The sequence below is a fragment of the Pan paniscus genome, chromosome 6, assembly GCF_029289425.2.
Source record: "Pan paniscus chromosome 6, NHGRI_mPanPan1-v2.0_pri, whole genome shotgun sequence".
Taxonomy (NCBI): Eukaryota; Metazoa; Chordata; class Mammalia; order Primates; family Hominidae; genus Pan; species Pan paniscus.
Genome location: NC_073255.2, coordinates 60,341,000 through 60,364,889, shown reverse-complemented (window position 1 = coordinate 60,364,889; position 23,890 = coordinate 60,341,000). Strand labels below are relative to the sequence as shown.

Sequence of the window (23,890 nt, the reverse complement as noted above, 5' to 3'; positions counted from 1 at the left end):
GACACCTGCAAGAGGGCTACAGCTGGAGAAATGGGTGGGGAGGAGTGGCTGTTGACAGCTCCCTGGGCTCAGAGAGAATTGAGTCAGAATTGGGGAAATTGCAGAGCGAGCTCAAAAGCAGAAACCCAGTTGGGGGAAAGTACTGAGCCCAGGGCTCTAAATGACTAATGCAGAAATGATGTTAAGTTTACCTCCAGTCAGAGTGAAACTTTGGGCAGCCCCCGCTCCCTACATGCAGCTGCCCTTCAGGGGAAGTGAGAATTGGCCCAAGCCACAGGTGACCATGACAGGACCTTGCACTAGCTGAGACCCAAGGGTTTAGGAAATTATATGAGAAATGAAGCAAGAGATGATTATCTTTTGACAGCCAAGTCCCCAGATGGAATTTAGATATTTGAACTAGGCCTAAGGAATGTCTGTCTATTAAGTGTCTGTAGAAATTTCTGTCATCTGCTTGCACTTGCTGTTTTACTCTGCTACCATTCTTTTCTCTCTCCATCTCGTAAAAAAAAAAAAAAAGCTACATGAAATGATTTCCTTCATGGATTTTAACAAGCCAGGACACAGTGACAGCTATTAGAAATTATAGCTGACAGGACTGGGAGACAGCTGTACAGTTTGCTGGTGACCTTGCACAAATGAGTTGTTTTGGGTGGAAAAGCTGTTGCTTATTTACAACACTGAGGCAGAGTTGTTGCTTTTGGATCTGAGTTTTGCCATCCTCCTTCCTGTGGGTGTTTTCACTCATCTACCTCCCTACCCACCTACCACACACTGGGTAGGAGAAAAGGTAAGAAGAAAAGACTGGGAGGATCAGAGGATATGAAGGTCAGTCCCCAGACAACATCATCGAAGTTCACCCCATCACTATGTTGATGACTGAGGAGGGAAAGCCAGGTAGGGATTTAGGATTAACCTGAGTGCCGTTCTACATTCAGCCTCCCTTGCTAGTCTCCCTGATGGGGACTTTCCTTTGGTGGGTAGTATGAGGGGTTCTTTGAGTTAGCAGAGTCCCTTCCATCTGAAGAAGCTGAGGCTCAGGGGAGTTTCCAGGCAGTGAGACCCTAGGTCCGGAAGGTTCCCTGATGTGGTGTCCCACATAGCTGCTTCCTCTTTCGTGGTTAAAAGCAGATGGCAGACAGCACAGTCAACCACGGTCATCTCTGAGGCTGACTCAGAGCAGGCAGGTGTTTTTTTGTTTTTGTTTTTTTTCTTGGCACAGGGAAATCTAAATGAGAGAAGAAATATTTATAAGTCATGGCTCTGGAAGCTGCTTGTGGGTGGACAGTGATGCCCTTCCTGAGTGGGGAAGGCAGGGGCATTTCTGCTGCTGTCCTTGGGCACTGCCTTTCAAGAGCACCACACTGCCCCTTGCATGCACCCACAGACAACACTGAGTGACCGGCCTCCATCCTCACTGGTCTGACCTGGAGGCAGCTGACTGAACCAGCTTTTAGGAGGCACTCATGTGAGTTTGTGTTAAACAGAAATGATTGAGTTGATTGGGTTCAGGAGAGAGACAGAACTGGCATCAAAATCACCTTCCTGGCACATATGTTCTCATTCCTCCTGGTTTTAGCTTAGGCCTCCACACCGCCAGAGACTCCCTGAAGATTTTCTAATACACAGATGCTGCTTTGGGGCAGCACGTGGAACTGACTCTCTTTCTCCCCAAATTTGCTGTAACAGCTTAGTCCCTTAACATTTATAACAAATCAATTCATGACAAGAAATAGAAAGTCTTCTAAGCACAAGAAATTGCTTTTTGACTCCAGGTTAAATATTACCAGATTTAATGAAAATGCATATTACTAGAATTGAGGGGGTGTGAAATTTGGTAGTAGTGAAAAGGAATGAGAGGAGTACACGTGGCAGTGCTTCCCAGTACCTTCCTGGGAAGAGAATGCTGACAGGGTGTGCCAGAAGCCATGAAAACTTCCATGGAAAGGGGAGGAGCCTCCCTCAGATTGCTTTGAGCTGTATTTTTCCACACCAGGGTATCATTTCCAAGCTGGTGGTTGTAACTAGTGTAGTTTCTAAACTTCTGTTTTTTGTTTGTTTGTTTGTTTTTCTGATTCATTTTGGATCACAGGTTCCATATTCTCACTCTCCATAGAGACACAAAAGTAGGTTGTAGAGAATGTTAACTGCATCTTTAGGTTGAGCTTTACTTGACCATGATTCTCAAGAATAAACCGACACAGCACACAATGTAACGACTTAGCAGGAGGCTCCTAGAATAGTGGGCATGCGCCAGGTGGTTCGCATACACTGTTTCATGTAAACCTCAAGGCAAGACAGAAATACCTCTCTCCAGTCTGTAGACAAAGAACCAAAGCTTAGAGACCTTCGGTGACCTGACCATGGTTGGGTCACTGTTCAGGCACAGAAGCAGGCATGCGGCAGGTGCTGTGTGTGTTTATTCTAGTAAGTCACATTGTCTTTAAATGTGGGTGGCACCATCATTTATTCAGCCTTTAGTCAGACTTTAGTCACATCTCAGCTTTTCAATTTCTTGTGCTCTTTACAGTTAGAATCTAGACTTACAGAAATATATGTCATCAGAGAATCCAACACACTTTTCTTCTAAAATAGAAGTCAAATAGGTAGGGTAGTACACAACCTGAATGCAAAAATCCTTATGCATTTTTTGGCATTTTGCTCTTGAAGCTGCTCCACTTATTAATCTTTCTGGGCATTTCTGTCTGCAAAAGGTAAGAAGTTGATATTTTCTCTTAAGTGTGGTGGTTGAGTTTTGGATCTGCTGGCCAAGATTTAGGCCCAACTGGAGGAGAGTAGTCTTTTGGTACATATCTCAGTTATTTCATTTTGGGGGCATAGTAGTTGGAAACAACAAGCCTGTTACTCTTCTCAGACATGTATGAGATCATCAAAGCCGGGTGCCCAAATCATAGACTAGGAGGTGGCAGAGCTCATCTGTTGACTTTTTTTTCATAATGTTACTCTTGCACTCTGCAATTACATCAAAAAAAGATGACTTTTTCTGGGCGCGATGGCTCATGCCTGTAATCCTAGCACTTTGGGAGGCCGAGGTGGGCGGATCCCCTGAGGTCAGGGGTTTGAGACCAGCCTGGCCAACAGGGTGCAACCCCATTTCTACTAAAAATACAAAAAAATTAGTTGGGTGTGGTGGCGCGTGCCTGTAATCCCAGCTACTTGGGAGGCTGGGGCAAGAGAATCGCTTGAACCCAGGAGGCAGAGGTTGCAGTGAGCCAAGATCGCACCACTGCACTCCAGCATGGGCGACACAGCGAGACTCCCTCTCAAAAAAAAAAAAAAAATTCTGGATTAGGCCTTTAAGGAGAGCATTCAAAGGTTTGGTCCTGTTCATTGCTTTTGTTGGAACTGAGCCGATAACAAAGGTTTATCATATTCATTTATTGCCAGCAGATAACAGTAGCACTGATATTTCTATCTGTTATTGCTGCTTTCAGGCTATTCTAATGAAGTCTCCCACTCATGAGTTTTTTGAATGAATGATGTTTTGTGGCATTTGGAAAATTTGTCACATGAACCCTTTTGGCTGCAGGCCTTATATTCATTTTATATAGTTCTGTGCCTAAAATGGCACCTCTGAGTATTTTTGGCATCTAAAAAGTGATTTCTGAGAGTGAAAGGATGCTTCATGGTTTGCACCCTGGTGGGCTTTGGGCTCCTTGACTTTGCTCCTTTCCTTTCTCTTGTGGTTTGTTCCTGGTGGGCTGGCCATGCTGATTGCAGAGACAGTTTCCTTAGCAAAGCTGCTGGGCACACTTGTGTTTGATTTCTGCTCCTGGAGATGCAGTAATTGACAGTGTTGAGAGTTGAGGAATGCTGAAAGGTAGAATTCCTAATAACTCATAAAAGGTTATTTTGGGGGCATGGAGATCGGGTCTTTCATGTGGATTCAGTCATTTTAGTTTTCTTCTATACAGCAAAATAATGCCTACAATAAATCTCATTCCTGTTCCATGCACACGATGTGACAGACATTCCAAAGGATGGGTCGTGGATTATGATGACACAGAAAACTTCAGCTTGTAGACACTGCCACAGAAAGCACACAGACTTTGGAAACCAACAGACCTGAAGTCAAATGCCGACTTTCAGCTTGCTCCTTTGTCACCTTTGCAAGTCAATTCACCTCTTCGAGACCTTAGTTTGCTCTTTTGTAAACCACCTAACTCTCAGAGTTGTTACAATGTTAAGTGAGATTTCACATGAAAAGCACCTAGTGGATCACAGGCATTCCATGTATGGCAGCTACTGTTTTTTGCCTTCTGATTGAGCTGGAATGAAAAGAGTCTTACATCATTGGTCATTAGGGAAATTCCAATTAAAATCACGATGAGATACCAGTACAGTACTAGATGGCTAATATCAAAAAACAGATAATAAGTGGTAGTGATGATGTGGAGAGACTGGAGCCCTCTTACGTTGTTGATGGGAATGTAAAGTAGTGCAGCTGCCTTGGAAAATAGTTTGACAGTCTCTCAACAAGTTAGGTAAGGAGTTACTGTGTGACCTGGAAGTTCCACTCCAGGTCTTGGAGTGGAATGTACGTACCCATTCCACTTTTCTTGGTATGTACCCAAGAAATTAAGATATCTGTCCATGCAAGGACCTGTGTGCAAATGGATATGGCAGCATTATTGATAACAGCCAAAATGCAGTATCAACCCAGATGTCCATGGGCTGGTGAATGGATTAACAAAATGTGGTGTCTTCATAGAATGGAATATTGTTCAACACTAGAAAGGAATGAATTGCTGATATATGCAGCAACATACAATCCAGACATGAGAGACTGTAAGTTGTATGATTTTCTTTAATTGAACCTTATAGCAAAGGCAAGACTATGGATAAAGATAGAAAGCAGATCAGTATTGCTTGGGGCGCTGGGGTAGGAGTTGGAATTGACTGCAGAACAACATGAGGGAACTCTCTGAAGTGAAGGAAAGGTTCTGAAGCTGGATTGGGGTGTTGGAGGCACAGCTGTATACATTTCCTAAAACTCATCAAACTATATCTTGAAAATGGGTGATTTTATAGTGTATAAACTAAACCTAAGTAAATTGAGCTAGAACTTGGATCACCTGATCCTTCAAGTATCATGAATTGTGATTTATATTGATAATTATGTTTTAAAAGATAGCATAGTTTTCAGAACGCTTTTGTTCAGCGGGCATGAGTAGGAGCTCCTGGGTGCACATGTGTGTTGGGTCTTGCAGCGAATCCAGTCCTTTGCACTCATTGAGGACTCTTTTTTTTTTTTTTTTTTTTTTTTTTGAGACGGAATCTTGCTCTGTCACCCAGGATGGAGTGCAGTGGCGCCATCTCAGCTCACTGCAACCTCCGCCTCCCAGGTTCAAGCAATTCTCCTGCCTCAGCCTCCCAAGTAGCTGAGACTACAGGCGAGCGCCACCACACCCATTTTTAGTAGAGGTGGGGTTTCACTGTGTTAGTCAGGATGGTCTCCATCTCCTGACCTTGTAATCCGCCAGCCTTGGCCTCCCAAAGTGCTGGGATTACAGGCATGAGCCACTGTGCCCGGCCCATTGAGGACTCTTATGTGTCCCTTGTCTCTTGCCACAACAGCCTCTATCATCAGAATTGAAGGCTTCAGTAGGGAGATATTTTAAAAAGAAATCACACCATCCAAATATAACACTGTGAATTTAGGCTTATGCTGTTACATTCTTTCTCCTATGAATATGTTTATTTTTACATTGTTGAAATTAAATATATATAATGTGTTTTAAATTAACTATGAAATAAACATTTTCCATGATAAACTTTCTATGAATACAGCTTTAATTGCTGACTCTGTATTTGTTTGAGTACACCCTTTCTAGCCTTGTATATTATTTCACAAACTTTATTATTTTTATTTCATTCCTAGCTGGAGAATGTTCTTTCTTGTTAACAGTTATATTTTCTTATTTTAAATATTTTTCTTTTTTTTTTTTTTGAGACAGAGCTTGCTCTGTTGCCCAGGCCGGAGTGCAGTAGTGCGATCTCAGCTCACTGCAACCTCCGCCTCCCGGGTTCAAGTGATTTTTCCTGCCTCAGCCTCCCGAGTAGCTGGGATTACAGGCATGCGCCACCACGCCCAGCTAATTTTTGTATTTTTAGTACAGATGGGGTTTTACCATGTTGACCAGGCTGATTTAAATATCTTTTCATATCCAGTTTTCACTTCTTTTTTGGGTACTAAGTGGTCTGCATTTTAAAGTAAAATTGAATAGAGATTTAAAAATAAAATGTACAGGTTCCATACAGGAAACTTGGAGACTAACAAAATGTATAGTGGAAAACAATCATCTCTAGTACCAACTGAAACATAATTAGTTGTCAGTATTTCGGTACATGGCTTTCCATATTATTTTCTGTTTCCTATAATGTATAACAAAAAATACAATTCTAGATGTACTATTTTATTGACCTTTTTTTCTTAGCAAAATATTCCTCATTATGTTTGTCTACATTCTGATAGTAAATACCTACAAATACATCTTTTGGATGTCTTATAATTTTGTTAGCAAAACCCATTTTGAAAATGTTGGTTATTTCTAGTTTTTTAAATAACATTTGTTCTCAATTGTTTAAACTTGCTGAAATTACGTACATTTTAAAGATTTTTTATATATATTGAAAAATTGTCTTCTTGAGGCATTTTATTTTCCCAACAATTATGTGATTTTTTTTTCCCTTATGCTCTTGTCTGCAAAGGGTACTCTGGGATTTTTTTATTACTAATTTGATGGGTTAAAAACCGTACTATTGTAATTTATATTTGGTTATTAATGAATATTGTCTCTTAAAATAGGTTTATTGGCCTTTTGTGTTTCTTTGAAAAATTCTCATATCTATCACTTTATTTTTCCTGTTGGAATTTTTCTTTTTCTCATTGAATCATGTAAGTCTTTATTGATAAAGATATCAGCCCTATTTGGGTAGTTTCCTCTGCTTCTACCTTTTAAGTTTGGTTACTGATTAATTGTCACCTGCTGGGGCTGAGGCTTTTTACCTACTGGAATGAGGGTCCATGAGGAGGTCTCCTCCCCTGTCCTTCTGTTGAACACGAAAGCAGGTAAAGCAGACCAGCTGTTCAGAGTCTAGGAGAGTTGACAGAATTTCCCTGAGGATCTGTGGTTGGGATTCGTTTAAGGTTTACAGCCTGCATCCCCGGATCTCATCTCTGATCGTTATTTGCTGGCTGTGTATGAATTTCAGGTGTGGTTTCTTCTATAAGACAGGGGTATCTTTTATTTCTGTTATTTTCTTAAGGGTTTATCTGCTTTCTTCCCTCTAAGAAATGGTGCTTGTGAGAAGCCTCATACTCTCATCTCTAAAAAAATCAAGGTTTCTTGGAGATAAGACATTCCTGAGAAACAAAATGTCCATAAACCTGGGGATTAAGTAATTAGCATTTAGAGAACTGATTGAAATTCCAGTACAGGAATTTAAAGCATGGTCGGTCCTATTTATTAATTGAAATTCAGAGACCTTGAGATAATTGCCTGTCATTCCCTGCATAGATTTTCTCTCTGCATGGAGCAGGCTACCCCCTGCCCTCTGCTTCTGTCCCTGGTCCTGAGCATCAAGCCTGCCAGCACCCGTGAGGCTCCCTTTGTTCTCAGCCTGTGCGGAGTGTAACGAGCCCACTCTAATTGGGCTCAAGCTGAAAGCAGCTGGGGTCTCATTGCCTGTGTGTCAAGTTCTGCTTTTGATGAATGCAGAAGCAGTGTGAGGCACAGCAGGGGGCCCCTCCCTTTTGAAAAAGATGGAGTCCTTGGGCTGATCTTCTTTGGGGCCGTCTCACCATCCTGAAGCAAACCCTGGACTTCTGGCCCGGGACAGACTGTTGGCCAAAGCCGTTGCCGTGATAAGTAACATAAGGATCCTTACTTTCCAGAGGTCAGTGAGACAAGTCCTGTCAGTGAGCTGCTGTTTGCAAGTTTGTCTGCTATTTATCTAAAGATCTCACCTTATCCCCTGAACTTAAGAAAAGCAGAACAGGTGGAATTTAGGTAAAATCCATGTTGTTTTGGATCCTTGACCCTGCTGTCCACTCCCTCATGTCCCAGAGTCACGAGCTTCAGTTCCTGCCAAGTCAGCTGTGCCTGCCTGTGGTGCGGCTCTGTTTTAGCCTGGGATAGAAAAGGGAGAAGCACTCAACATCAGTGTTGTCCTGCGTCCTTCCTCACTCAGCGCACATGGAGGAGTAATTTATGTCACTATGAGGATTACTAGTGGAGATCAGCAAGGGTTTATTCTCTGGGGCTTATTTAGATCCTGCCTAAATAGGGATAACTATATTTGGGATGGCTTAACTACATCTATAGATACCCTAGTCCTTGAACCACGGGCGTCCAGAGTCCTCCTTGAGCAGAGACATCTTTCAGTCCTCTCCAGTGTGAACTGTTGATCCCCTCAAGGGAGTTGCTCCTGAAGGTTTCCTCGTGAGCCCACACCCTCTGCCATGTTCATAGTTTGTAAGTTGTATGTTACTGTTTTCATGAGCTCTTCAAGAAGCATGTGGCTCTGCATATTGTCTCTGCTCTGCACACGGAGGGAATATCCCACAGGTGCTCATGCAGGGCTGCTGTTTTCCCAGAGCCCAGGACAACATCCTGAAAACTGAGGATGCCTGCTAGGTAACAGAAAGCAGTTGACCTCTCCTCACACACATAATTTCTGTTTCCAGAGATGGTTGATCCTTAAGAAATCATGGTGGTAGTATCTTCGCAAAATGTGGGTAGACTGACTTTTCAGAGTGGGCATAAAACCTGGAAATTCACTTTTTTCCCCCTTAGTTTCCATACATTTTAAGGTTTTTTTTTTTTTTTTTTTTTTTTTAGAGAGGTTTGTTCCTTTTAGGGAGATTTTGGAAAACTAAATACTGTACACATGTAAGGCATTACATATTTAGAACCTTTGTTCTCGAGAGGTTTGGTAGCATTGCTTCTGCCTAGATGATCGAGTACCACGTAAGATGAACCTTGGAAGTTGTTTATTCCAGAGAACACACAATTAGGGACAGAGGTGCTAGCTGGTGTGGGATCAGGAAACGATGCCCTAGTCTGGCCAGGCATTTTGATGCAATCTCAGTTTCTTCATAAAGCAGGGAAGAGAGTCTGTACTCTTTTTTTTTTTTTTTGGAGACGGAGTCTCGCTCTGTCGCCCAGGCTGGAGTTCAGTGGCGCAATCTCGGCTCACTGCAAGCTCCGCCTCCCGAGTTCACGCCATTCTCCTGCCTCAGTCTCCCGAGTAGCTGGGACTACAGGCGCCCACCACCACGCCCGGCTAATTTTTTTGTACTTTTAGTACAGACGGGTTTCGCTGTGTTAGGCAGGATAGTCTCGATCTCCTGACTCGTGATCCACCCACCTCGGCCTCCCAAAGTGCTGGGATTACAGGCTTGAGCCACCGCGCCCGGCCGAGAGTCCGTACTCTTACAAACGAGGAGAGTGAGACCCAGACTGGGTGGCGGTGTGGCTGGCAGGTTGCAGTCAGGGTCAGAACCCAGAGCTCTGGTTCTTTGGCTCCTCCTTTACCTGTGGGTTCCCCTTTGCCCGTCGACTCTGGTGCTTCCACGTGACCCAGCACGGGGCCTTCTTTCTGCCTCCTCCCGCTTGCTTGTGAGGCCATATCTGCGTGCCTGCTGGTGATTGGGAGTACTCTGAAGATCCCTCTTATTTGTCCCTGGCAAACTCCCCTTTGACCACAGCTCTAGCTGTCTGGCTTTGTCCTGAGTCCTGGTGCTGGTGCTGGATTTGGAGCTTGGACTTGGTAGGCAGAGACTGCCTTTCTCATCAGACTTCGACTTGGCAGCACCCGGCTCTCAACCCTGGGCTCCTCGGGCAGGCGTGTGCCTCTCCACCTCCTGGTCTCCATTCCCATCACGAGGCTGCGTCCTCCTCAATTGGGCAAGCTGACTCTGACACCTGGTGTTCAGTTAGCAAGCATTTATTGAAGGAAAGCCTCAACAACAACAATTATCAGGACTTCTGTGTCCTCATTTTGGCGTTTTTCAGTTGAATAATGAGACCTGTGACTTTGCATTCTTCATATTATCTGGCTGTCAAATGGAATCATGCCATGCATTAACTGTAGTGAGTTAGTATATGTGTGTAGTATTACGATGTTGGCATTCCTCAGGAGAAAGCTGCTACAAAAGTCCAGCTACCAAAAACAGTGAAGCAGTTTCCAGGATATTAGCAAATTTCAAACACACTAATTTCAGCAGCAACAAAATGGAACTACATTTTAATGCAAGGTAACTCTGTTTAAAGGTGCTTTCTGTTTCAAGAAATGTAGCCTTAATATTTTCTTAAGAATAGTTTTTGTAAAGGAACAAACGGGTTAAATTTTTCAAAATATGATTCATTTGGGTAGCTTAGTGAGAAATGATAAAAGGTTATTAGCAAGTAACTGAGCAAGGGTAACTAACAAGTAGGCAGCTCTGAAGTTAGGGAATATGCCAGACAAATGCGGGAGGAAGAGTAGGATGGAAATGGTGCCCTTCACCTGGGAGGGCCCCAGGAAGGGCTCCCAGAAGAGTGAGTGTCTGTGTGAGTCTGCTGTGAGCACTGATCTCACAGGCATCTACCCTGCTTAGTTGCCCCTGGCCTAAAGGGGACATGTGTGATCATGTCATGATAGTCTTTTATAATCTTTTCAGTCTGAGAAGTGGTTTTAAAAAATACTTTCTACTTTATTATCTGAAAAAACATTTCAAAAGTCAAACTACATAAAAAGATATACTCAGAAGAATTTCGCTCTTGTCCCTGTCTTTTCCACTTCACCCCACCCACCCTCCACAGGTAAGCATTTTCATTAGCTTTTACAGAGACAAATCTCTAAATTTAAAACATTTTGTTTAGGAAGTGAGCATTGCAGTCTGGGCCATGTACTGGGTGGTCTTCAGTATGTGTGAAGAACAAAGAGAAGTTTGGAAGTTTTATAAAAAGGAGAAATGTAAGGGATTGTTTTGAAAGAGAGTTGTTCATTGGCACTAAGTAAAGTTTTGGGGAGCTGGCAAGCTCTCATTGGTGTGCAAGCTCTCACTGGTGTGTGATGGGGCTGGGTAAGCTAGTCTGAGAGTCAGGGCAGGCAGTTTCAGCAGCCAGGCTTGCTGAGAATGACCTGAGTGCTTTGCCCCTCTGGCCTCGACTCTGTTAGTTGGGTATGACAAGAATGACCCAGTTCTTATGATCAACTTTCACATACTCTGTCCTTCCTGTGATTTTTTTTTTTGAAAAAAAAAAAAAAAAGTACTGGTATGTAATAATTGTACATATTTATGGGATACATGTGATGTTTTGATGTGTGCAAACTGTGATTCTTTTTGTGTAAAGCAGGCCAAATGTACATGTTTCCTTTTGCATCAAGGATGGCATACTGGACGTATGTTTTTGTTTTTGCCTATGCTTTTTCACTAACGCTGTATCTTGGGGATCATCTCACACCAGTTTTCAGAGGCCTTTGTTCTTGCTGGAGGTGGGCAGAGTGGGTTCCTCAGGGGAGCTCTCGTGAGTCCAGAAGACACTGTGCTGGGGGCTCTCTGTTTTGCCACCACAAAGAAGGTGTGTGACCCAGAAGAAGACACCCACCAAGGGCCCTGGTGCCTTAATTTGTGAAGTGGTATTCCTCATATACCTGTATCCCAGAGACAATGTTCATTCAGAAGTGTGGCATTATTTTGTCTGATTGGAAGAAAAAGTCCTTTCTGAAATGCAATGCATTAGTGATGGAGATGTGCTGCCAGAGTATCAAGTGGCTGCTTTGGATCTGGGAATGCTTTAGACCAAGAGGAATTGCAGAAAAGGGCGCTATGGAGGCCAGAGCCTGTCCTTATTTCCAGTGCCAGCCCATGCACCTGGCTCTCGCTGCGTGGCTGTGGCCTGTCTCTGCGGAGCAGCCCTGGAGCAGCCAGGCCCCAGGCAGGTGGGGAGCTTCAGGCTTGTGTTCTGATGTTCCCTGGCCTCACCTCTTGATTGTGTGGAACTTAAGTGTCAGGTTCCAGGAATGTTTGGCTGTCGGTGGCGGTGATGGAGAATAAGGGAGACCTGTTTAAAGTGACACATGGAAGGCAGACCTGGTTTCTCTGTTTATCACAGAAGACTCTAGTGAAATGAATTATAATTTGGGGCAGAGACCTGAAATTGCTCTTCTGTGCCAAAATAAATTGATTTCGTCAGCTGTCTGAGCTTCATTTCTTAAACTGGACAGGAGCTAACCTAGTCTAAATAAAACTCATTTTCCGTTAATAAAACTAGGTCACTCCAGGCTGCCTGAGTATGCTTCTGAGTGTCTTAAAGCACATTCTCCAAAATCCAGGGGTTCATGTCATTTTCATAACCCATCGAATGTCGCTGGCGTGGCGTTGGCACTCACCTCTCCCATGGCATGCCACTGTAGATGTGGGGCCTGTCTCTAACTCCATTCCAGCTGCAGGGCAATCGTGGCAGGAGGGCATTGCTGTACACCTGCTGGGGCTGCGGACAGGCTAGGAGGGAGCTGATCCAGCCACCCTCCCACCGGAGGAGGGGCTTTGGGCAGGACGGCCCTGCCTCACCCAAAGAAAGCTTTGTTTGCCGTCCCTTTGCCAGTGTTCCTGCTGCTGGGAGCTTTGCACCATAATGTTTTGAAGGTTTTATTTACACATGGGGGCCAATAAACTAGATCATGGAGGTAGGAAGTTGTGAATGTAAAACAAAAATGACGGCACGAATGGAATAATTTTAGAAAAACCTTGTTCAGATAGGAAGAGCATCTCTGCAGAGAGAGCTCCCTGAGCAGTGGGGATGCTGGCCTGCCTCACTTGCTGGAGGTTTGTGAGAGCCTCCAGGTGGCATCTGGCCCCTGCTCCGATGCCTGTGTGCACTCACCCACCCTGCCCTGCCCTGCCCTGCCCTGTGGGGCTGGGCCCTGCCTCCGGGATGTTAGGAGCTGGACTTACCTGGAAAGCCCAGGAGAGGCTCCCATTGTCTTTCCTTGTTCCTTCTTTCTCTTCCTGCACGTGAGAGGGCAACGAGTGAACCGTGACTCGCAGCATCTTGCAGACGTAGGTCGGAATGCGGCTTTAGCATATTCTGAGATATACAGCTCTAGAAATGCTAAATCTATTGGAGATGTCTCTCTAAAACAGAAATTGGGGGGCAGTGGCAATCTTTGCAGTGCTTTATTTCTAGCATTCTTGTGTAATCTGAAGTATCATACCAAGTACATTTTAAACAGTGGATTGTCTTTAATTTACCTTTTTAATAAAATGCTGACACTCAGTGTATATAGAGATATGAAAGGCTATGAAAAAATAGAAAAATAGATGTTTTAAAGAAATAGAAAGTCATGAGAAAGGGGACGGCTCTCCCTGTAATGCATTGTCTGCCCTGATATCCCAGCTTTTCATGGGTTAAGCTGTGTCTTCTCATCCTTCTTTCTGCCTTTGTGAGAGCTTCTCAACAACATGCAGATTCCTGAGTACTGACAAACTTTTTCTTGCTTCTATTTGCAGTGCACAGAAGCCAAAAAGCATTGCTGGTATTTCGAAGGACTCTATCCAACCTATTATATGTAAGTATTTGCACCTTTCTGTGGTTTCATTCTGTGGCCATACCTTTCTCTGGGAATTGTCTTGCTAAAGTTCTGGGTGTGGGATGGGGAAAGCCCGGCGTGGCCCAGCCTCTGCTGCGGTGCCAGGCTTGCCTCACTGGGGGATGAGCAGGTGACCTCACCGTGGTATCTGGCCCACTCAGACCAGTTACGCTGAGGACAGCCTGAAATTCTGTGCCCTGTTCTGTGATGCAGGTGAGCTCACATGTGAGGGTTTAAAGGGGGCGAGATGTCTGTGGAAGGCAAATGTTATGTTGGCTTATACACATTTTCCTAGGCAAAGAGAGCAAGGATCATAGGAGCAGACTTATGAGCTTGAGCAGGACAAGAAACAGTCCTCAGCGGAGCCACTGTGACAGTGTGTGTGTGTCTGTGCGTATGTGTAGGAAATCACAATGATCGCCTGTCTCTGAGGCCTCCTCGCCAGAGAGCTGCTGTCACAGCCTCTCATGGCTCTTGGCTCAGAATGGGTTATAATCCTTCCAGTGCCCCCTCAGTGTCTGCCAGTCTTTCTGTAATGAGGGCATTGCTGCATTTTCTTCCTGTCGTTTTCGTGTGTTTGTAATATCTGCTGTGGTAGCCACCAGCCCTGTGGAGCCACCTGCCTCAGTGACCACATTAACTCTCCAGGTTATCAGTCACTGTTTTTGATTCTGTTTTGAAGTTCCTTAGGTATTGAGTCGAATGCCCTAACCAAATTTTCCCGAAAGCTCTATTATTTTTAGTATTGAATTTTGTAAAACCTGAGATTCCTCAGGCATATATATTGTAGTCTAGCAGAAACACTATATATTCTAGCATATAGGGTAATTGGATAGGAGATATATAATAATAGGAAAAAGCGTTATTTTTTTAATCTTCCAGAACGTACATTTTTCTTACCTGTCATTATTATTATTATTTGAGGTGGAGTCCTGCTGTGTCACCAGGCTGGAGTGCAGTGGTGCAATCTCGGCTCACTGCAGTCCCTGCCTCCTGAGTTCAAGCAATTCTCGTGCCTCAACCTCCCTAGTAGCTGAGATTACAGGCGTGTGCCACCACGCCCAGCTAATTTTTCTATTTCTAGTAGATATGGGGTTTCACCATGTTGGCCAGGCTGGTCTCGAACTCCTATCCTCAAGCAATCTGCCTGCCTTGGCCTCCCAAAGTGCTGGGATTAGAGGTGTGAGTCACTTCGCCCAGCCTCTTACCTGTCATTCTTGAGGAGCCCAGTGTAGGAGGGAAGGGCTGTGTATCTGTGAGTGCGGGTAAAGCACGCGGAAGCTGGCCATGTTCGTCATCTTGGTTTCATACTGACAAGCAGGAGTCAGTGTGCCCCATGGCGTGGGGGCCCTGGAAGGAAGCCTCTGCAGCTGCAGAAAGACAGACCCCACTTGGAAAATAAAACAGCAGCATAAGGACTTGGGCTCTAATTACAGAGTTGTCAGGTTGAAGAGAAGTGGTTGTGGGATAACAGGAAGAGAAAATATTTTGGTTCTTCTCAGCATAATGAATTTTCATCAGTACGCCTATTTCCTTGTTTAGCTTTTTGCGCAAATGTGGACCTTTCGCCTCCTCCTGTGTGCTCTTCCTTAAAACCCTATTTCTCCAATTGTTTTATAGATCAGCTTTGTCAGAGCTTGGGCATCAGAGGTCATTGCTGTTCTTGTATTGACTTGTTCATTTGTTCTTTATCCATTCACTTGTTCCCTGCATATTTTGAAAGTGTTTTGCATTGCATTGAACTGGAGACAGGGGATACAAAAGACAAGCCCTGCTTTTGTCACTCAGTCCTGTGGCCCAGTTTCCTTTCGTGCTTTTCTCTTCCAATGGTGGGGAGAAGGATCCAGAGCTCCCTAGGTGCACTGTCCAGAAAAATGGAAAAGTGAAGTCACCATGAGAACACGAAGTTCAGCGTGAGAGTACCAGCAGGTAACAGTTATTGAGTACTTACTCCAGGCCCCGGCATTGTCCTGTGCCCTGTACGTAAATTAAGGTCTTCTGATCTCATGATGCCAGGAAACCCCAGCCCCACCCACTAGTCTTCTCTGTTCTGCCTCTGGTCTTTCTGTTTCTCCCCTCTGTTCCCAGTGTCCTCACCCGAATCCACATCTGCGAATGTCCCTCTGAACCATTGCCGAAACTTTCTAGCTAGTCTCCTTTCAGCCTCTTCTCCTGTCCAGTTCTCACGTCTTTGTAAATTTCCATGTCACTTTTTTGCTTAAAACCATCAGGAACAATGCCCTTTTAACAGTAGACTTTCAAGAGAGCGTCTGGCTTTATCTTCCTTCTTTATTGTGAATCTCATGAGGGCAACAAGTTATAAATACTTGGCTTCCCAACAAGGCATAGGATAGTGCCTGGCACACAGCGGCCATCCTTGATGTTGAGTGGATGCATTTCCTTGCAGTTCTCACCATGCAGTCAGCAGCGCCAACCCATGTAGGGGACCTTTGATCATTCCCCAGTTCTCTCAGCCTCTTCTGACTCAGTTCCCTGTCCCCATAAAAGTTTGTTCCTCCCCTGCTGTTTTGGCTGTGAGAGAATGCTGACAACACCAGCAAATCACCACGCGGCGAGTGCTTCAGTATGGGGCCGTCGCCTGTGCATTCCATAACCCTGCTGCCTGGCACAGTGTGTAGCACCTGATGTTTGCAATCATGTTCGTGCAGAGTTCACATATTTGCTCTGTTACTTTTTTATTTAATTGAGGTGAAATTCAAAGAACAGAATTAACCGTTTTAAAGTGACCCGTGCAGTAGCATGAAGCACTTTCCCTGCATGTGCGGTCCCCACCTCTGCCTAGCACCAGCCTTCCCATCCCTCCACTCTGTTGTTTACCAGCTCTGTGACATTGTCAGCTGCTTCCTCTGTAAGATGTGACTGCGAATTCTGACCTGCCAGGTTTGAGGCACAGGGCTTGCACACGACCAGTGCAGAAGTCCCATAAGAACATAACCTACCCAAGGCCAGCTCACCTCTCTGTTACATATGCTCATGAGATTAGTGCTACAGACTCAGTGTGCCACTTCCCTGCACATGCGAGGGACGACAGTGTCCTGACACAGCAGTGAACCCAGTGTGGTGCCAAGGAGAAAGTTGTTTTTTTGGGGCCAGCCAGCACACATGGGGTGGCTTGTCCAATACCCTCACCAGTCCAGATATTTAATACTCAAAAACTGTCTTCTCCAAAGCTGTCTTCTCCACTGTCCATCAAGTTGGGGTCATGAAGCATTTTTCTTAAAGGGGAATGAGTAGAAATTGCTTAGCTATATTCTACTCCATCCAATCTTGCTTAAGGAGAGGTCTGCTGCAAGCAAGAGACGGTGGCTACACCCCTACTGGAAGTGCTTGACCTGCAGGAGGCACAGCTGCCCTAGAGTTAAGCTTGAGGGGTACGTTATTGTTGATCTCTGAAGCCCACTGTGGTTTCTGCTGCCTTGGTGGAGAAGGCAGTGCAGGTACAGGAGACTCACATCCAGCCCAGCTCGCTCTGCTGCTGGGGGCCTCAGGCGGTGGGGATGCAGGAGAGGCTGGCGGGCTGCCATTGCACACTGCTGCCGGCCTGGCCTCTGGACACATGGCCAGTGTGCAGGGTGCTGTCCCGGGGATGGTGATGGCTGCACTTCATTCATTCCATCCACAGGTGTCTGTGGAGGGCCCACGACGTGTCAGTTGTGGTGCGTTGTGGTGTGCAGGACAGGGAAGGTACCTATGCCTCATGCAGCAGTGGTATAGTCATGTGAGAGTGACTAGTCATTTCTGAAGCATCTTCAACCTCACATTAAAAAAAAACTTAAATTAGGCCGGGCACGGTTGCTCATGCCGGTAATCGCAGCACTCTGGGAGGCCGAGTCGGGCTGATCTCCTGAGCTCAGGAGTTCGAGACCACCCTGGGCAACATGGTGAAACCCCGTCTCTACTAAAATAAAAAAATATATATATATTAGCTGGACATGGTAGCACAAGCCTGTAGTCCCAGCTACTTGGGAGGCTGAGGCACGAGAATCGCTTGAGCCCCAGAGACAGAGGTTGCAGTGAGCCACACCACTGTACTCCAGCTTGGGCTACACAGTGAGACTCCGTCTCAAAAAAAAAAAAAAAATATATATATATATGTAATGGATCTCATCTAAAAAGTACATTTCTAGTATATTCTACATTTCATTTCACCTGGGTAAAGTGCTAAGATTCTCCAAAACAGATATTCCTTACAAATATGTTGACTCAAAGTGGTGTCCTATTTTGTTAGAGGTTGTTTTCTTTCCTTCCCCTGCAGAAAATATATTTCAAACAACACCTCTGTTTTGTGAGTGTAACTCACCATGCGGAATGCATTGAGGAGGGAACATCTAGGTTGCAAACTTGTTGTAGAGATTTTACTCCTATATTTGATAATCTGATTTCATTTTGTCTCACCGGAAATCCCAGGTGGCAGCCGCCTTCTCCCCACTCTGCCTGTCCCTGCGTTTCATTCCAGCGTGCCAGTTAGTAAGCTAACAGAGACTGAGCTCTTTTAATGAAATGTAGGTTTTCTACTGTAGCTATCTAGACATACAAAATTACTCTCACCTGTTCTGATTTCTTTGTGCTAAATGATCTCTCTCTTTCTACCCTGTCCTGCTTCAAGGTTTATTTCATTTCCTTAATTTGATATTTTTCCATTATTGGTCTGGAAGACTGTGTATTACATGTATAAACAAGATATTCTTATTTTTGAAGAAAAAGACCCTTCGGGATCTGAACAGAAAAGCAACACATTCCTGTTCCCTCCAGTAATGTTTCTTTCCCCCTTCACTTCCCTTCACTACCTGCCTTTCCTGTTGCAAGCTGCTCTGATTAAAATGTGCCTTTCTGTGCTTTGGTTCAGGGCTTACTAGGTGTCTGCTCTTAGTAACATGTGATTTAAAAATAGCAAGTGGCTGTGTGGCCTCAGCAGCTCCCGCCCCTTGGCTTGCATTCTCTCCTCGAGTCGAGCTTCTGCTTGGGCCTCGCTTCCTCAGCTCCTTTGCCAGCACGGCCTGAAACAGGGGCCACCGTGTGAGCTTCCTGGAGCCCAGAGATGAGAAGATAAAGGTAGGAACTGACCGAGGAGCATGTCCTGCAGGATCCAAAGCAGCAAACAGCACACTTCCCTGTCAGTCCAGAAAGTGCTGCCGACTAAGGTGGCGTTTGTCAGAGAAGAGCCTAGACGCAGGTCCACATGCGGGAACTCAGTCCGATGTTCAGGTGTCTGCAGGGAGCATTGAATCCTCCTCATCAGGTGACAGGGAGCTCCTGTCTGTCACAGAGGCTGTGCCTGCTGCTCCTGTGGCACAGAGGGGAAGTGGAGTGGCATGGGAGGAGGTAGCTCCAGATGCTATTCAGCCTACGGCTTCAGTTTTCTTAAAAAAGATGTGGTCGTGGTGCCTGCTGCACTGGGTTGCTGTGCAGTATAAATACTACTGTGCATGTGAGATACAGAGTAAGGACTCAGTCACTATTTGGGATGCCTGTATTCTCCCTAATATTTGCAGTTTCCTTTGGCACATTTTAACACTGAGCTTGGAGAAGACCGGGGGTTCTGTGCCCAGAGGTGGCTGATGGGTCCGCTGATTTTACCTGGGGACCTCTGCCGCAGGGGACAAACTCACCTCGATGCCAGTCATGCTCTTGGGGACGCTGTGGGAGGCAGCCTTTCGCAGCCCATCTTTGATATCTGCCAGAGGTTACCTGGGCCTTCCTCGGTGCCTGAATGGACACCACCACCTCTTTGTGGGTAGTGGGAGGCCTCTTGGGTCAGGAGCAGTGACTATAAGAAATGTCACCATCTCCATTGAGATTTCCAGCCCAGGTACTCCTCAGCCCCCCAGAGGCCACCCAGCTTACAGCCACCACCCCTGAGAGGACTTGGGTGTGTGGAAGAGCAGAGAGAGGGCGGTGGCTTGGGAGGCAGCAGCAGGCTGGAGGTGACAGGGCGTGCCTGTATGCCAGGGTGTGGACAGAGACCTCGGGAGGCTCCTCCACAGCTGACAGAGGTGCAAGTATGTCACACAGGGTCTAGGGCTTATCCAGCAGGAGGCAGAGCCCATTCCAGCAGCACTGCACGGCCCCAGCTCACTACAAGGACAGCTGAGACTGCCCACTTCTTTGCATCTACCTTTGCAGCAGGACAGAGCAGAGGACGGCCCCAAGTTGTCCTAGACTAGCTGAGACACAGAGTCTGCCAGATACACAGCCTGGGAATGCAATGGCTGACATTTGTGGAGTGCTTGCCTAAGCACTCTGCAGTGTCATCTCCAGAGAGCTGGGGATGAGTGTCCCTCTCCGTGGCCCATACCCCTCTTTGGTGCATGGGTACCATGCTCCTTCACTGGACTTACTGTTGCTGAAATAAAACATCTGTGTGTCTCCTCCCTAGACTGGGAGCCTGTCTTGCTGATTTTTATACCTTCTGTGCCCTTCAGGGCCTGGCCCATAGAAGGCACTCAGTATACCTTTAGTAACGGAGACAAATGGTGGCCTAAGGAGGGTTGGAGACGGAGTGATTCTGAAAGCATTCTTTGGGGATGGAAAATATTTAACGGGCTGGAGTTCAAGAGATCATCTCTAGACCTGCTATGCCATCAGGTTGTAGTGTGATGTTGGGCAAATGTCCAACCTCTCTGGGCCCCAGTTTCCTGTGCTAGATCACCTTCAAGGGTCTCATCTCGCTTATTCCACAACACCCTGGCTGGCTGCTGGGAATAATTTGTAGCCTAGAAAATAAAAGATGAATGACTGAGCAGGCATGTGTGTTGTAGCAGAGACAAGCGACAAATGGGAGATGGATTTTAGCTCATTAAGGATCCAGCCTGCTTGCCAAGTACAAAGCGACCACCTCATCTCTCCTTCCAAGCTAGTGAGTCTTTTTTCTTCTGCAGGTCTTGGTACTGACATGATGATGTGAGAAAGGGCGCCGCTCCCAGTCAGGCGCTGGGGTGGATCTGGGAGCCTGGCTTCACTGGACCAGATCTTGTGGCTCCTTAGACATAATCAGGTGCTTTCTGACAGTTACCCAGACTTCAGATGATGACTGTTTCATGTGACTTTAATAACCCAGAGAGAGCTGGCTGTTTAGATGTGCAAATTTCTTGTTACTGTGAATTGAAATGAATCTCTGTCCCCCAGAAAATTGAGGGTGGGTTAGAAATGGTTGAGTATTCTTGACACCAATGATTTAAAAGTGAAAATAGCCCTGTGGCCCTTTGAAGAGCTGGGAAGAGGAAAAGATTTGGCCCCAAAGGTGGTTCTTTACTTACCTCCATTCTCAGAATGCCGGGAAACCCTAAGACCATCCTCATCTAGTTTTACTGACTTGGCAGCTGACACCAGGAGATGCTAAGTCTCCCTGGGCCTGCAGCATCTTTAGAGGTCTTTTGCATGACTAGGTCACATCTCTGGCTGTCACATGGATAGGGCAGAGCTGCAGGGCATTTGGGTTCTGGGTGTTCTGTTTGCTCACTTATTTTAGTTTTTCCTTCAGATCTAGGTACCACTGAAGGAAAGAATGTGGGGAAGCTTCTCGGAAGTCAACTCCACTGAGACGATAGGGAATTCACACACTGCCAAGCTCAAAGGAGAGCATGGAAGGGAAAAAATGGATGGCTGCATGTTGTCAAACCGCTGGGTAAGGGGAAGATAGGATCCATGAAACAGAATTAAGGAATACGATCATCAGTGTCATGCCTTACCGAGTACCTGTAATTTCCAGAGCACCACTCAAGTGGGAGGGAGCCAGTGTGTAGGGATGATGGGAAGTTAGCGATGAGGGAGGCAGGGCCTGTCCTGGAGGAGCCCAGGGTCCAGGGCTTATCCAGCAGGAGGCAGAGCCCATTCCTGCCAGCACTATCGATTTTGACCAGGCTGCTTTCAGGCCCTATTCCCAAGTTTCCTGTTGGAGCGTGAAGCTTCTTTTTAAAGTGCTTACATTACCCTGTGTTGTTGGCTGCCTCTGGGTTCATTTCTCTGCTGTGAATAATTAATGCTGTGAGTGGATGAAGTGCTGTTCACAGGTGTCAAATCAAGATCCAGAGACAAGGTTGGCAGAGCCAGCACCGCTGGGCCACTTTACCTGCCTGCTAGGGGCGCAGGTGCCAGAGTCAGTCCCAGGCTCCCTGGACACAAGGTCACCTCTCACCAGCAGGTGCCCTTTATGGCTCTGCAGACAGACTCTGAGCCTGATGGGGAGGCCCCTCTGTGCAGAAGTCAGCTGGACTCCTTCGCTGAGCTCTCCTCCTGCAGCACTGGGGCCTTCCAGGATGCGTGGAAGAGGGCAATGGGGGCGGGGGCGCTTCCCTAGCTGAGTGCTCCATACGCCTGCTGCAGACCCTCACTATTTTGCCGTCAGGAGATGGAGCACAGCCTTCGGGTTGCAGCCTGGAGGGGGCAGATATTCAAGAGCAGAATTTCTTTTCTCTCAGTTCTTGTTGGATTTATCAATGAAGATTCCTGGTGTAAGTTGAAGACACCTTCTCTATAACAGGGAGAAATTTTCACTGGTGATCTTCTGCTTAAGAACTTTAGACCCCTAAAATGTGACCTTGATTTATTTTTCTTTTCCTTTTTTTTTTGAAACGGAATCTCACTCTTGCCCAGGCTAGAATGCAGTGGCACGATCTCGGCTCACTGCAACCTCCGCCTTCCAGGTCCAGGCGACTCTCCTGTCTCAGCCTCCTGGGTAGCTGGGATTACAGGCACGTGCCACGACACCTAGCTAATTTTTGTATTTTTAGTAGAGATGGGGCTTCACCATGTTGGCCAGGCTGGTCTCGAACTCCTGAACTCAAGTGATCCGCCTGCCTCGGCCTCCCAAAGTGCTGCGATACAGGTGTGAGCCACTGCGCCCAGCTGAGCTTGATTCCTTTTAACTGTACATTGTGACTATGCTTCTAAATCAGTATACAAAGCCCCTCATGCTTTTTGATAGTAGCAGAATATTTCCTGGGGATGCCTCATCATTCATTTATACAGGTAGTGCCTATATTTAGGAGTTTTTGTTTTGTTTAACTATTGAAGGTTCTCAGTTCCTTGTCTGTAATTCTTGTAAACCCAGTAAATCTGAGACGGGTGTCAGTTAATTTAGAAAGTTTATTTTACTAAGGTTGAAGATGTGCACCAGTGTCACAACCCCAGGAAGTCCTAACAACACGTGCCCAAGGCAGTTGGGGCACTGCTTGGTTTTATATATTTTAGGCAGACATGAGATATCATCAATATATGTAAGAAGTACATTGGTTCATCCGAAAAGGCAGGGACAACTGGAAGCAGGGAGAGGGCTTCCAGGTCACAGGTAGGTGAGGGACAAGCGGTTGCATTCTTTTGAGTTTCTGATAAGCCTTTCCAAAGGAGGCAATCAGAATATGCATCTATCTCAGTGAGCAGAGGATGACTTTGAATGGAATGGGAGGCAGGTTTGCCCTGAGGAGTTTCAGCTTGAATTTTCCTTTTAGCTTAGTGATTTGGGGATTCAAGATATTTTTCTTTCACATTCTAAAATTTTAAGCTGTGCTCCTAAACAAATTTTTAATAATTCACTTGGTAGCAAGAACATATTTGAGCAGACATGAGGCTATTTATAGTCTTTAAAAGTTCCGTTTGGTATGATGTTTCATATATTTTAATGCTGGCTGTATTACATGGGGTGTATTTGCAGAAATTGAATTGCTGAATCAAAGCTTATACTTATATTCTACTAAATACTGTCCGACTGCTCTCCCTGAGGGTCATCATGATAATAGGCTATCATTGCCTGGGAGCACCTGTTTCAAACTGTCCCCGCCAGCACTGTGTTAACATTTTAATCAGTTTCCTTTGTATGCTTTGAGTTCATATTGTTTCCATCTTTGCTGATTTCCCTTTCTGCTGCAACATCCCTTCTGTTTAAGTCAAAACCTTTACAAGGTTCTGAAACCAAGGTGGATACCTGGACTATGCATAGAGGAATGAGATGGGGTTGCTCTCAAGGTCATGTCTGGTGTAGAAGACAGAGGCCTCTAACAGTTAACCACAATATTGCACATGGTGAGAACTGTAGAAATGGGGGTCCTGCCAAGGGAGGAGCAGGACAGATCAGGGAGGGCAGGGGATGGTGTTGGGAGAGACCTCACAGGGCTGATCTTTGAAGCGGCGTGGAGCAGAGACTTTGGGAGGAGTGCAGGCATGGGAGCATGAAGGTGCAGGGTGCAGTGGGGACCATGGGGCTGGAGTCCAGGGTGCCTGGTGGATGGCAGGAGATGAGATGGGAAAAAGAGGGAGAAGCCTAGCAAGAAGA

General features: G+C 45.8%; 1 protein-coding gene across 12 annotated transcripts in view; it reads left to right on the top strand.

Moving 5' to 3' along the window:
- Positions 1-23,890, top strand: part of VOPP1 (VOPP1 WW domain binding protein) — a 101,785-nt gene that overhangs the window by 37,790 nt on the left and 40,105 nt on the right. For 10 of the 12 annotated variants that reach the window (XM_034964133.4, XM_034964137.3, XM_063605711.1 and 7 more), the window contains exon 2: positions 13,523-13,581. Coding sequence is in view for 8 of the 12 variants with exons in the window: in XM_034964137.3 (XP_034820028.1) it covers positions 13,523-13,581 (59 nt within the window). In the remaining 4 variants the exon portion in view is untranslated. Of the gene's footprint in view, positions 1-13,522; positions 13,582-20,506; positions 20,618-21,103; positions 21,248-23,890 lie in introns of those variants that run through there. The other 2 variants (XM_055115967.1, XM_063605712.1) reach the window with 2 other exon arrangements.